The sequence below is a fragment of the Oncorhynchus clarkii genome, chromosome 12 (assembly GCF_045791955.1).
Source record: "Oncorhynchus clarkii lewisi isolate Uvic-CL-2024 chromosome 12, UVic_Ocla_1.0, whole genome shotgun sequence".
NCBI classification, from domain to species: Eukaryota; Metazoa; Chordata; class Actinopteri; order Salmoniformes; family Salmonidae; genus Oncorhynchus; species Oncorhynchus clarkii.
Window position 1 is genome coordinate 16,169,218 of NC_092158.1, and position 12,789 is coordinate 16,182,006.

The following is a 12,789-nucleotide window of genomic DNA, read 5'->3' on the forward strand; positions in this document are numbered from 1 at the left end:
GGTAGAGGGATAGCCAACAGAGCTGTAGGGGTATAGGTATGACCTACAAGGCTTTTGGGGTATAGGGATGACCTTCAGAGCAGTAGGGATTGAGGGATGACCAACATAGCTGTAGGGGTAAAGGGATGACCAACAGAACTGTAGGGGTATATGGATGACCGACAAAGCTGTAGGGATATAGGGATGACCAACAGAGCTGTAGGGATATAGATTGACCAACAGAGCTGTAGGGGTAGAGAAATGACCGACAGAGCTGTAGGGGTATAGGGATGACCAACAGAGCTGTAGGGATATAGGGATGACCAACAGAGCTGTAGGGGTATAGGAATGACCAACAGAGTTGTAGGGTTATAGGGATGACCGACAGATCTGTAGGGGTATAGGGATCACCGACAGAGCTGTAGGGGTATAGGTATGACCTACATTGCTTTTGGGGTATAGGGATGACCTTCAGAGCAGTAGGGATTGAGGGATGACCAACAGAGCTGTAGGGGTATAGGGATGACCACCAGAGCTGTAGGGGTATAGGGATGACTGACAGAGCTGTATGGGTAGAGGGATAGCCAACAGAGCTGTAGGGGTATAGGGATGACCGACAGAGCTGTATGGGTAGAGGGATAGCCAACAGAGCTGTTGGGGTATAGGTATGACCTACAAGGCTTTTGGGGTATAGGGATGACCTTCAGAGCAGTAGGGGTTGAGGGATGGTGACAGAGCTGTAGGGGTATAGGGCTGTCCAACAGAGCTGCAGGGGTAGAGGGATGACCAACAGAGCTGTAGGGGTAGAGGGATGACCAACAGAGCTGTAGGGGTATAGATTGACCAACAGAGCTGTATGGTTATTGGGATGAGCAACAGAGCTGTAGTGGTATAGATTGACCAAAAAAGCTGTAGAGGTAGAGGGATGACCGACAGAGCTGTAGGGGTATAGGGATGACCAACAGAGCTGTAGGTGTATAGATTGACCAACAGATCTGTAGGGGTATAAGGATGGCCGACAGAGCTGTAGGGGTATAGATTGACCAACAGAGCTGTAGGTGTATAGGGATGACCAACAGAGCTTTAGCGGGAGAGGGATGACGGACAGAGCTGTAGGGGTATAGATTTACCATCAGAGCTGTAGGGGTAGAGGGATGACCGACAGAGCTGTAGGGGTATAGATTCACCAACAGAGCTTTAGGGGTAGAGAGATGACCGACATAGCTGTAGGGGTATAGGGATGACCTACAGAGCTGTAGGGATAGAGGGATGACCAAAACAGCTGTATGGTCGGAAGGATCACCAACAGCACTGATGTGGTATATATGGTATATAGGGATGCATCGCAGTGCTAGAGGCGTCACTACAGACATGGGTTCGATCCCAGGCTGTGTCACAGCCGGCCGCGACTGGGAGACCCATGAGGCGGCGCACATTTGGCCCACGTCGTCCTGGTTAGAGGAGGGTTTGGCCTGCCGGGATGTCCTTGTCCCATCGCGCTACAGCGACTCCTTGTGGCGAGCCGGGCACATGCACGCTGGCTTCGGTTGCCAGCTGTACGGTTTCCTCCAACACATTGGTGTGTCTGTCTTCCGGATTAAATAAGCAGTGTGTCAAGAAGCAGTGCGGCTTGGCGTGGTCGTGTTTCGGAGGACGTTTGGCTCTTTACATTCGCCTTTCCCCAGTCCGTACAGGTGTTGCAGCGATGGGACAAGACTGTAACTACCAATTGGATACCTCAAAATTGGGGAGAAAAAGGAGTAAAAATTATTTACTAAAATCAAAAAACCTATAGGGTTTCTCTTCTCAGACTGAGACAGTCCTATTATTACATATCATATACATTACAGTTGTTCTTACAGAGTCAACCCCTTAAGTCCTGAAAGGTCTTAGTCTATGACTATGCATCCCATTAATGTTGCTGACCAAGAGACAGTGATCATCATTTGATTTTGCGCTATTCCCTCTGGTCTCTCTCTCTCTCTCTCTCTCTCTCTCTCTCTCTCTCTCTCTCTCTCTCTCTCTCTCTCTCTCTCTCTCTCTCTCTCTCGGGTATGGGACAGAGGAGAGGAAGAGGGGAAAAGAGAGAGGAAGAGTGGAAAAGAGAGAGAGGAGAGAAGGAAGAGAGAGGAAGACAGACGGGGAGCGACAGAGGGAGAATTCTGCATGGTTGTAGAAATGAATGGCTCCTTTCTGGATTTTGATAATTAGCAGGTTTCAGCCTATGCAGAATTCTGCAAAAAATATCCTCCGTTTATAACGTAAATCACCAAATATTGCATGCAGAGCAAAATTAGGCTGAAACGCGCTAATTATCAAAATCCAGAAAAGAGCCATTCATTTCTACAACCACCTAAAAGGAAGTGATTCCTGGAGAAGAGTCCCCTAAGCAAGCTGGTCCTGGGGCTCTGTTCACAAACACAAACAGATCCAACAGAGCCCCACGACAGCAATGCAATTAGACCCAACCAAATCAGGAGAAACAAAAAGAGAATGACTTGAATGATTAACAAAAAAACTGAGCAGACTAGAATGCGATTTCAGACTACACAGTGACAGAATACCTGACCAAAATTAAGGAGAGAGCGACACTTCAATATGAAAAGAGGAGAGGCAGAGGGAGGAAAAGAGAGATAGAAGGACTGGTAGGGGGGGGGAAGGGGGAGGGAGAGATACTGTAGATACAATGAGACAGATGTCGTTTTCTCAAGAGCCTGTGGATGTCAACCTCGCTGTGATCTGCTATGTAGAGTGAGCACCCAGCACCACACCCCTTGTCACATATCTGTTGCTCTCTGACTCCCTTCCACTTCCTATTCCTGCCTCGTCTGTCCAGGTGGCCTCATTCCGACAGGCAGCAGCGGGAAGACATGAGGCCAACCAAACACACTAACGACACACACACACACAGCCAGGCCGGCAGACGTGGGGCCAACCAAACACACTAACGACACACACAGCCAGGCAGGCAGACATGAGGCCAACCAAACACACTAACGACACACACACACACACACAGCCAGGCAGGCAGACATGAGGCTAGATGGAGGGATGAGTGTCCTTGTCCCTTTCCCCACCCGTTGTGTCACAGCTCCATGGAGCTCCTGCCTCAACCTGCCCACCCCGAAGTGTCCGTTAATAACTCCCCGTTCCAAGCCACTCACCACCTAACTGCATGTAGGAGACAATCATCTCAGCCCGGCTGCTTATAAAGAACATGTGAACAGAATCTAAAATGTACTCGGGAAAGAAGTGGGAGCAAAGGATGAGATTGTGTCTTCAGGGTATGGATGGAGGAGGAAGAGTGGAAGACGAGGAGGAGAAGGAGAGGTGTGAGGAGATCTAGGGGTCACACTTGAGCAGGCTGAATGAGTCTGAGTCTCTGTGTTACTAATGTGTGTGATCAGGAGATCAATGATACGGCTCGAGAGGGGAGAGGGGAGAGGATGAGGAGGGAGGGGAGGAGGAGGAGGAGGAGGGAGGGGAGGAGGAGGAGGAGGGAGGGGAGGGGAAGAGGAGGGGAGGGGAGGAGGAGGGAGGGGAGGAGGAGGAGGAGGGAGGGGAGGAGGAGGAGGAGGGAGGGGAGGAGGAGGAGGAGGGAGAGGAGGAGGAGGAGGAGGGAGGGGAGAGGAGGAGGAGGAGGAGGGAGGGAAGGGGACTCATCCAACCTCTAACATTAGGAGGGAGATGTTGGCACAGTATATGAAGCTTACCAAAGCCAGAGTTTACACTGCAGACACACTGCTTATAGTCCAGAGATTACAGTACCCTTTACTGTTCACCCTTTATCCACATTCATAGATATTTTCACCATATTGTAGACTCAGTTGGCAGTTGGTACACGGTTCACTCTCGATAAACATATTGTATGTACTCAGCAAAGCACAGGGAGTTGTTCCATACCTGTGGTCTCCTAGACTGCATGCGTTTGGTTTTTAAACATGATTCTCTCTGTATGACATTGTAGTTAATGAGTAAAAGGAGATACATAACCCAGTCCACAACCTAGTTGAACATTATTTCACATGGAATGTTAATTAAGAAATAGGAACTTAGAAAAAGCATTACTGACCAGATGAGGAGGGGGGAAAGTATGTTATGTACGTTTTTGAAAAGTGTATTGGTTTCATTTGAGTATATTTTATTGTAGTCTTGTGGGACCAGACAAGTCTGTCGCTGAACATTAAGTCTGGCATGTACGATGACTTGTATTGTAGTTCCTTATTATTATTTGTATTATTATTATTATTATTATATGTAGAATATTTATCTCAGTGTTGCCACTTCAGAGTGTATCCATTGTCTTGTATCTGTTCAGACTGCATACAGTACTCTAAAACACTCTAGCTATAATCTCACTACCTATAATTACCTCTGTTGTTGACCAGGTAGATCATCATGTTAGATTTACTGTTTATTAGACTGGGGAATTCATGACAGTTAAACAACTCTCCATCACTGCTGTAATACTGTCATCAGGGGTGAAGTATGACACAATAAATATCAACTTTCCATGTATTTGGGGTGTTCTCTTGTTGCACTGTATTCCCCCAACAGTCACTTAGTGATTTGTTACATGGCTGTTTCTAAACCTTTAGCTTTAGATGTTTCTAAACCCTTAGCTTTAGATGTTTATAAACCCTTAGCTTTAGATGTTTCTAACCCTTAGCTTTAGGTGTTTATAAACTCTTTAGAATAGATAAAGATATCTAGATGTTCTAAATAGTCTGTACAATATAATGTAACACTACGGTATGTATAGTTGTAGGTGTATACTAGCTCATGTTACACCACGTACAGTTGAAGTCGAAAGTTTACATACACTGAGGTTGGAGTCATTAAAACTCATTTTTCAACACCTCCACAAATGTCTTGTTAACAAACTATAGTTTTGGCATGTCAGTTAGGACATCTACTTTGTGCATGACACAAGTAATTTTTCCAACAATTGTTTACAGACAGATTATTTCAATTATAATTCACTGTATCACAATTCCAGTGGGTCAGAAGTTTACATACACTAAGTTGACTGTGCCTTTAAACAGCTTGGAAAATTCAAAAAAATGATGTCATGGCTTCAGGAGCTTCTGATAGGCTAATTGAAATTATTTGAGTCAATTGGAGGTGTACCTGTGGATGTATTTCAAGGCCAACCTTCAAACTCAATGCCTCTTTGCTTGACATCATGGGAAAATCAAAAGAAATCAGCCAAGACCTCAGAAAAGTAATTGTAGACCTCGACAAGTCTGGTTCATCCTTGGGAGCAATTTCCAAACACCTGAATGTACCTAGTTCATCTGTACAAACAATAGTACGCAAGTATAAACACCATGGGACCACGCAGCCTGCATACCGCTCAGGAAGGAGACGCGTTCTGTCTCCTAGAGATGAACGTACTTTGGTGCGAAAAGTGCAAATCAATCCCAGAACAACAGCAAAGGACCTTGTGAAGATGCTGGAGGAAACAGGTACAAAAGTATCTATATCCACAGTTAAACAAGTCCTATATCGACATAACCTGAAAGGCCGCTCAGCAAGGAAGAAGCCACTGCTCCAAAACCACTATAAAAAAGCCAGACTACGGTTTGCAACTGCACATGGGGACAAAGATCATACCTTTTGGAGAAATGTCCTCTGGTCTGATGAAACAAAAATAGAACTGTTTGGCCATAATGACCATCGTTATGTTTGGAGGAAAACGGGGGGGGGGGGGGGGGGGCTTGCAAGCTCAAGAACAGCATCCCAACCGTGAAGCACGGGGGTGGCAGCATCATGTTGTGGGGGTGCTTTGTTGCAGGAGGGACTGGTGCACTTCACAAAATAGATGGCATCATGAGGTAGGACAATTATGTGGATATATTGAAGCAACATCTCAAGACATCAGTCAGGAAGTTAAAGCTTGGTCGCAAATGGGTCTTCCAAATGGACAATGACCCCAAGTATACTTCCAAAGTTGTGGCAAAATGGCTTAAGGACAACAAAGTCAAGGTTTTGGAGTGGCCATCACCAAGCTTTGACCTCAATCCTATAGAAGATTTGTGGGCAGAACTGAAAAGTGTGTGTGAGCAAGGAGGCCTACAAACCTGACTCAGTTACACCAGCTCTGTCAGGAGGAATGGGCCAAAATTCACCCAACTTATTGTGGGAAGCTTGTAGAAGGCTACCCGAAATGTTTGACCCAAGTTAAACAATTTAAAGGCAATGCTACCAAATACTAATTGAGTGTATGTAAACTTCTGACCCACTGGGAATGTGATGAAATAAATAAAATCTGAAATAAATCGTTCTTTTGACATTTCACGTTCTTAAAATAAAGTGGTGATCCTAACTGACCTAAGACAGGGATATTTTTACTATGATTAAATGTCACGAATTGTGAAAAACTGAGTTTAATTGTATTTGGCTAAGATGTATGGAAACATTCGACTTCAACTGTATACATGTAACCGATGTGAAACGGCTAGCTTAGTTAGCGGTGCGCGCTACATAGCGTTTCAATCGGTGACGTCACTTGCTCTGAGACCTTGAAGTAGTAGTTCCCCTTGCTCTGCAAGGGCCGCGGCTTTTGTGGAGCGATGGGTAACGATGCTTCGTGGGTGTCAGTTGTTGATGTGTGCAGAGGGTCCCTGGTTCGCACCCGGGTATGGGCGAGGGGACGGTCTAAAGTTATACTGTTACATTGATGCTGTTGACCCGGATCACTGGTTGCTGCGGAAAAAGGAGGAAGGTCAAAAGGGGGGTGAGTGTAACCGATGTGAAACGGCTAGCTTAGTTAGCGGTGCGCGCTAAATAGCGTTTCAATCGGTGACGTCACTTGCTCTGAGACCTTGAAGTAGTGGTTCCCCTTGCTCTGCGGCTTTTGTGGAGCGATGGGTAACGATGCTTCGTGGGTGACTGTTGTTGATGTGTGCAGAGAGTCCCTGGTTCGCGCCCGGGTATGGGCGAGGGAACGGCCTAAACTTATACTGTTACATACAGTAAGATGTATACTTAATAATGTTACACTATGGTATGTATGTATAATCGTAGGTGTATACTTGCTCATGTTACACCATGTATACAGTAATTGCAGATGTGTACTCGATAATGTCACACTATGTATACTTGTAGATACACACTAGATAAGATTTCCTTCTATGTGTTTGTATATGGGCTTGAAAGTCTTTCCTGCTGCTTCACCAACAAGATAAACTCTCTGTGTTTCAGGGGCCAGATTCCCTCCAAGGCTGAACTCAGTTATTTAGGAATCGCCAAAACACTGGATATGTACGGAGTCGATCTTCACCCTGTGTTTGTAAGTAGTCACATGCGCCCGAATACAACAGGTGTAGGTAGACTTTACAGTGAAATGCTTACTTACAAGCCCCTAACCAACAATGCAGTTTTAAAAAATACAGATAAGAATAAGAAATAAAAGTAACAAAACATTAAAATAACAATAGCGAGACTATAAACAGGGGGGTACCGGTACAGAGTCAATGAGATGCTTGTTAGAGCTGTATTCTGTGGTTTATCACGATCACATTGCCTTGATAATGTTCTTTCTTATTGTCCTAGTCTCTTTGTGTATGGAGAGATGACTATGTTCCTCTTTTCTTATCCTTTGACACATACCTTAATATCTTTACTGTGTGTTATTTCTGGTTGGGACATAGTATGTAAATTGTGCTTGGAATAAATAATACCTATTATTGTGGTGTGTTTCAGGGTGAGAATCAATCTGAATACTTCCTGGGGTTAACACCTATTGGAGTTGTTGTTTACAAGAACAAAACACAAGTTGGGAAGTATTTCTGGTAGGTATTGTTTTTGGATGATTTGTATATACATTGTAGGAGTAAATAAGGAATATGATAGTTTGACCTATAACTCCCACTTCTGACTCTATTTTAACAAACCTAACGCAGTAGCGTTAGTGCTATAGGTTCAGAGGTGTGTCAGAAATATTTGTGCTATTTCCACTATCACAATTATCAACGGACTTGCTGGCGTTGGTGCGAAAGGGCTGGGTTTTGATGAATTAACAAGTTGTGGGTGTGTCGAGGCTTGGCCCCTCACTGGCCAATCAGAATGTACTCCATGGCTAAATAATTGGTTGCTTTAAGTTGTGTTTTTACAGTCTTTTATGTATTGCCTTGGAATCAACTCAATTTCCAATGTTTGTCCTTTATACTTTGTTAAATGGCTTACAGAAACAAAATAACACAATGTAGACTATCTTTGCTAAATACGTTAACTTGAACCCAATCTAAGTAATTGCATGGCTTCAATAGCATTCACACTGATATAGGTGCTAGGTCTACTGTAAATTGTATTATGGCTGAGCATCGACATGCCAAACATTGTCAATAAACAAGATTCAATAAATGATTGATAAGGCCTAAAAAGAGAGCAAATAATTTCATTCAAATTTTAAATGAAGCGACAACTTGTTTTAAATAGACTACATCTAAATACACTTACAGACACCATCATTTCTCCCCGTGGGCATATCATTTTAAAACAATGCAGACTATAGAGGGTTTTCCTCACATCCAAACGTTTCACAGTAGCTGGACAAAGATCCAATATAAAGAGAAAGGGAGAACGTCCACTCACCGTTATACTGCTCCCAAATATGAATATATGTGGAACCATCTTACAGATCAGATCACATTTACCCACCTCCAGCATCTGCATTGCAAGCTCGCCACGGACGTTGCCACCATTAAACCAGGAAAGGTAAATCATTCTAATAACTTTGGTTGTAATAAAATGTAACGAAAAACAACCAATCAGTTTTTTTTAAACAACAATAAATAAATGTGAAATGTAATGATATCATGAAATCGGCAGGATAAAAAAGAAAGGCATTGCTGTTGAACCAGCCTTCGTTATAGCAGGCCTAAAGGAGTGCTTGGGTTTTGAACAAATGAAACTGAAAACAAGCCATTTTTACAGGTTACAGATAACTTCAAAATATGAGGTTCACCGGTGCTGTCTGGGATGGCTGGGTGACCTGTCCCTGGTATTCAGAGGTTCTCATCTCTCGTTTCAGGATGGACATGTAGCCTACATCATGGAGGGGTTTTTACGCATGCCCAAAACGGGACCTGCATGGCTAAAATAATGTGGGCCTGCCTACAATGCATAGATAAAAAGGGAATGTCACTGTTTTAAATTCTCAAACATGATATTTGAATACATCTTTGGTGATTAAGATTTATTTACAAGTGGTCTCAGGGGCCAGTCTTAACTACTTCGCGATTGCATTGAGCAGAAAAAAAAACTTAATTGAGAGGAGTGGAGGCTATACTTGGTTTTTAATCAAATAAAACAAAATAAAAACATTTGTTTTTTATGTTTCTAAATATGAAGTATACCGGCACCAAAAGCACATTAGGCTACTCTTGTTCCATGCACATATGTGCATTGTGCATCATGGCTTGATAGGCTGTGTTTCCACTGTCTAAATTCATGGCATAACCAACCTGCATTACCGCTAAAAATAGCTTTTGATTGGTCTTAAATATCTCTACCATTGCTGCCTGAAATTAGCAGTTAGGATCATCTTTTTAAGGACACACCTCAAATATTTCCACCCAAATCAAAGCAAATCAAGTTTTATTTGTCACATGTGCCGAATACAACAGGTGTAGACTTTACAGTGAAATGCTGAATACAACAGGTGTAGACTTTACAGTGAAATGCTGAATACAGCAGGTGTAGACTTTACAGTGAAATGCTGAATACAACAGGTGTAGACTTTACAGTGAAATGCTGAATACAACAGGTGTAGACTTTACAGTGAAATGCTGAATACAGCAGGTGTAGACTTTACAGTGAAATGCTGAATACAACAGGTGTAGACTTTACAGTGAAAGGCTGAATACAACAGGTGTAGACTTTACAGTGAAATGCTGAATACAACAGGTGTAGACTTTACAGTGAAATGCTGAATACAACAGGTGTAGACTTTACAGTGAAATGCTTACTTACGAGCTCTTAACCAACAAGTTACTACCCCTTAATTAGGGATAGGTTAGGGATAGGTGTCCCGTCAACGGGACAGTTGTAAATCATGCAGTGCCTTGATTTTAGAAGATTTTAGAAAAACAACAAATGTCGGTGCATATAAGTGTCTTATATCAGCTGAAAGCTTAAATTATTGTTAATATAACTGCACTGTCCAATTTACAGTAGCTATTACTGTGGAAAAAATGCCATGCTATTGTTTGAGGAGCGCTCCTAAAAACAAAACACTTTTTTCACTGCGATATGTTTGATAAATTCACCTTTGCAGGTGAAATGTGTACTTACATTCTCAAATCTTGCTCTGATTTATCTTCCAAAGGGTCCCAGAGATAACAAGAAGTGTAGTTTTGTTAGATAAAATTATTTTTCATATCCTAAAAAGGTCCATATAGCATGCACGATCGATTTTGTATTTTCACTCGTTCAATTTGCAATGAAAGGAATCTGTGAAAATCTAACCCTAAACGTTGTTTCAACCAGTCACGTTAATATTTATTCCTCAGAGTTCCAAGAATGTAACCAGACTTCACTATATCATTAGGGGTGTAGTATATCCTATAGGACACCACATTTGGTCAGAGAGCGACGCCTTCATGGCACGCCGATGACGCGGGCGATCTTCACTTGATCGACTGTAACTTTGTCAAATAAGCACAAATCAGGGTCAAACAAAGCTGTGAAATGCAATCGCTAGATAGCCAATGAGCTGGGCTTTACGGGAGTGTCCGGAAACCCCGTATCTGTCGCCAACTGTAGCTGCTAACCTTGTGCGACAGCAAGCCCTTTCCTTTTGGGCAAAAATGATAAGAATATGGAGAGTTATGAAGTTATGAAAACTGGTTGTTTTGCAAATGTTGAACTTACAATATGGCAAACAATACTGGAAAAGCTCAATCAAAGTCCAAGTATACAGATTTGAAATTATTCTTGCAGAAAATGTAATGTGAATGTTAATGTCTCCTTCATGATTTTCCCAAATGTACCTGGGTGACATTACACTAAATGTCATGTTGAGTGCTCATACTTATCCGTCTGAAACGTTGCACATACACTGCTGCCGTCTTGTGGACACCATCGGAATTACAACCAGAGTGATGGCTAGATGTGGGACCTTTCTGTTGCATTTCAAAGATGGTGGTAGAAGAAGAAAAAAAAAGTTGTTTTTTTCTTTGTATTTTCTTCTAACAGATCTATTGTGTTATATTCTCCTACATTCAATTCACATTTCCACAAACCTCAAAGTGTTTCCTTTCAAATGGTACCAAGAATATGCATATCCTTGCTTCAGGTCCTGAGCTACAGGCAGTTAGATTTGGGTATGTAATATTAGGCGAAAATTTTAAAAAAGGGGACTATATAAAATATTTACTAAATAAACTGAAGTTAAAAAAAAAGTTACACAATAAAATAACAATAACAAGGCTATATACATGGAGTACCGGTGTGGGGGTACAGGTTAGTCGAGGTAATTGAGGTAATATGTACATGTAGATAGAGGTAAAGTGACTATGCATAGATTATAAACAGTGAGTAGCAGCAGCATAGAAAACGAGGTCAATGCTAATAGTCTGGGTAGCCATGTGATTAACTGTTCAGCAGTCTTATGGCTTGGGGGTAGAAGCTGTTAAGAAGCCTTTTGGACCTGGACTTGGCGCTCCGGTACCGCTTGCCGTGCAGGAGCGGAGAGAACAGTCTATGACTAGGGTGGCTGGAGTCTTTGACAATTTTTAGGGCCTTCCTCTGACACGGCCTGGTATAGAGATCCTGGATAGCAGGAAGCTTGGCCACAGTGATGTACTGGGCCATACGCACTACCCTTTGTAGCGCCCATCTGAGTGCAAACAAGCTGATATAAGACAGGTAAATTGCCGAACTTGGCGTTACGGCTGGAAAAATGCCTGTGCGCCAGTTTTTACATGACGAAATTGCAAACTAATACCAGCCAAAAATAGAGCCCTTCATATTAGTTAGATAACTTGCTGCAGTATTTATGAGAAAATCAACTGTGACTAAGCTATCGTACCTGTTAATAAACATCTCATTATCTGTTTGTTTATTTTTGATCATTTTAGGCCAAGGATAACAAAAGTGCATTTTAAGGAAACACAGTTTGAGCTTCAAGTCGTTGGAAAAGATGTAAGTTGTCAGTTATTATCTTTCAGTATTATCTGCATAAGGAATGTTGTGTGAATTTATGGACTGAATTTTCAACCTTGGATTTCTTTGTTTGTGATTATTCTGTTTATTTTAGCATGTTTCATAAACTCAATAGTTTGATTCACACTATAATTCACACTAGCAAACTTGGTGTGACTGAATCAGAATCAATTTGTTTGGATATCACAGTTGTAGAAAACCTCATTATAATTTCCCCCCATAGTAGACTTCAATATAAGGCATAAAATAAAACTGACTGAATGTTCCAAGGAATAGTTGCAGTACTCCCATGTGAAACCTTGAAAGGTCAATCGTGTGTTTGATCTTGAAAGATTTTGACATCCGCCTAATGTTTAATGAGAGAAATTAAAGAAACATGAAAGAGCAGAACTACGGGACATGGTTGCAGCCTTGAAAGCTCTCTCCCATTTTCACTGATGTTCACTTCACAGGTGCAAATGGGAAGGGAGACACTTCACACGAACTTCACTTCCTCAAAACATATCCAGCTTAATGATGAACCTTTGGGTTTTCTGGGAATTTTCAAACTTACGCTTTTGGGGAGGATTTCTTGATCATTTTGGAAGTGATCTGGGCCCACACCTTCAGATATCACTGAAGCAGAACAACTTTTCTCCT

At 42.4% G+C, this 12,789-nt stretch overlaps 1 protein-coding gene across 1 annotated transcript in view; it reads left to right on the forward strand.

The window, feature by feature from the left end:
• Positions 1–12,789, forward strand: part of LOC139422777 (band 4.1-like protein 4) — a 92,023-nt gene that overhangs the window by 51,356 nt on the left and 27,878 nt on the right. Inside the window, exons 8-10 of the mRNA XM_071174114.1 lie at positions 7,186–7,273; positions 7,687–7,775; positions 12,066–12,129. Coding sequence (XP_071030215.1) covers positions 7,186–7,273; positions 7,687–7,775; positions 12,066–12,129 — 241 coding nt within the window. The remainder of the gene's footprint in view (positions 1–7,185; positions 7,274–7,686; positions 7,776–12,065; positions 12,130–12,789) is intronic.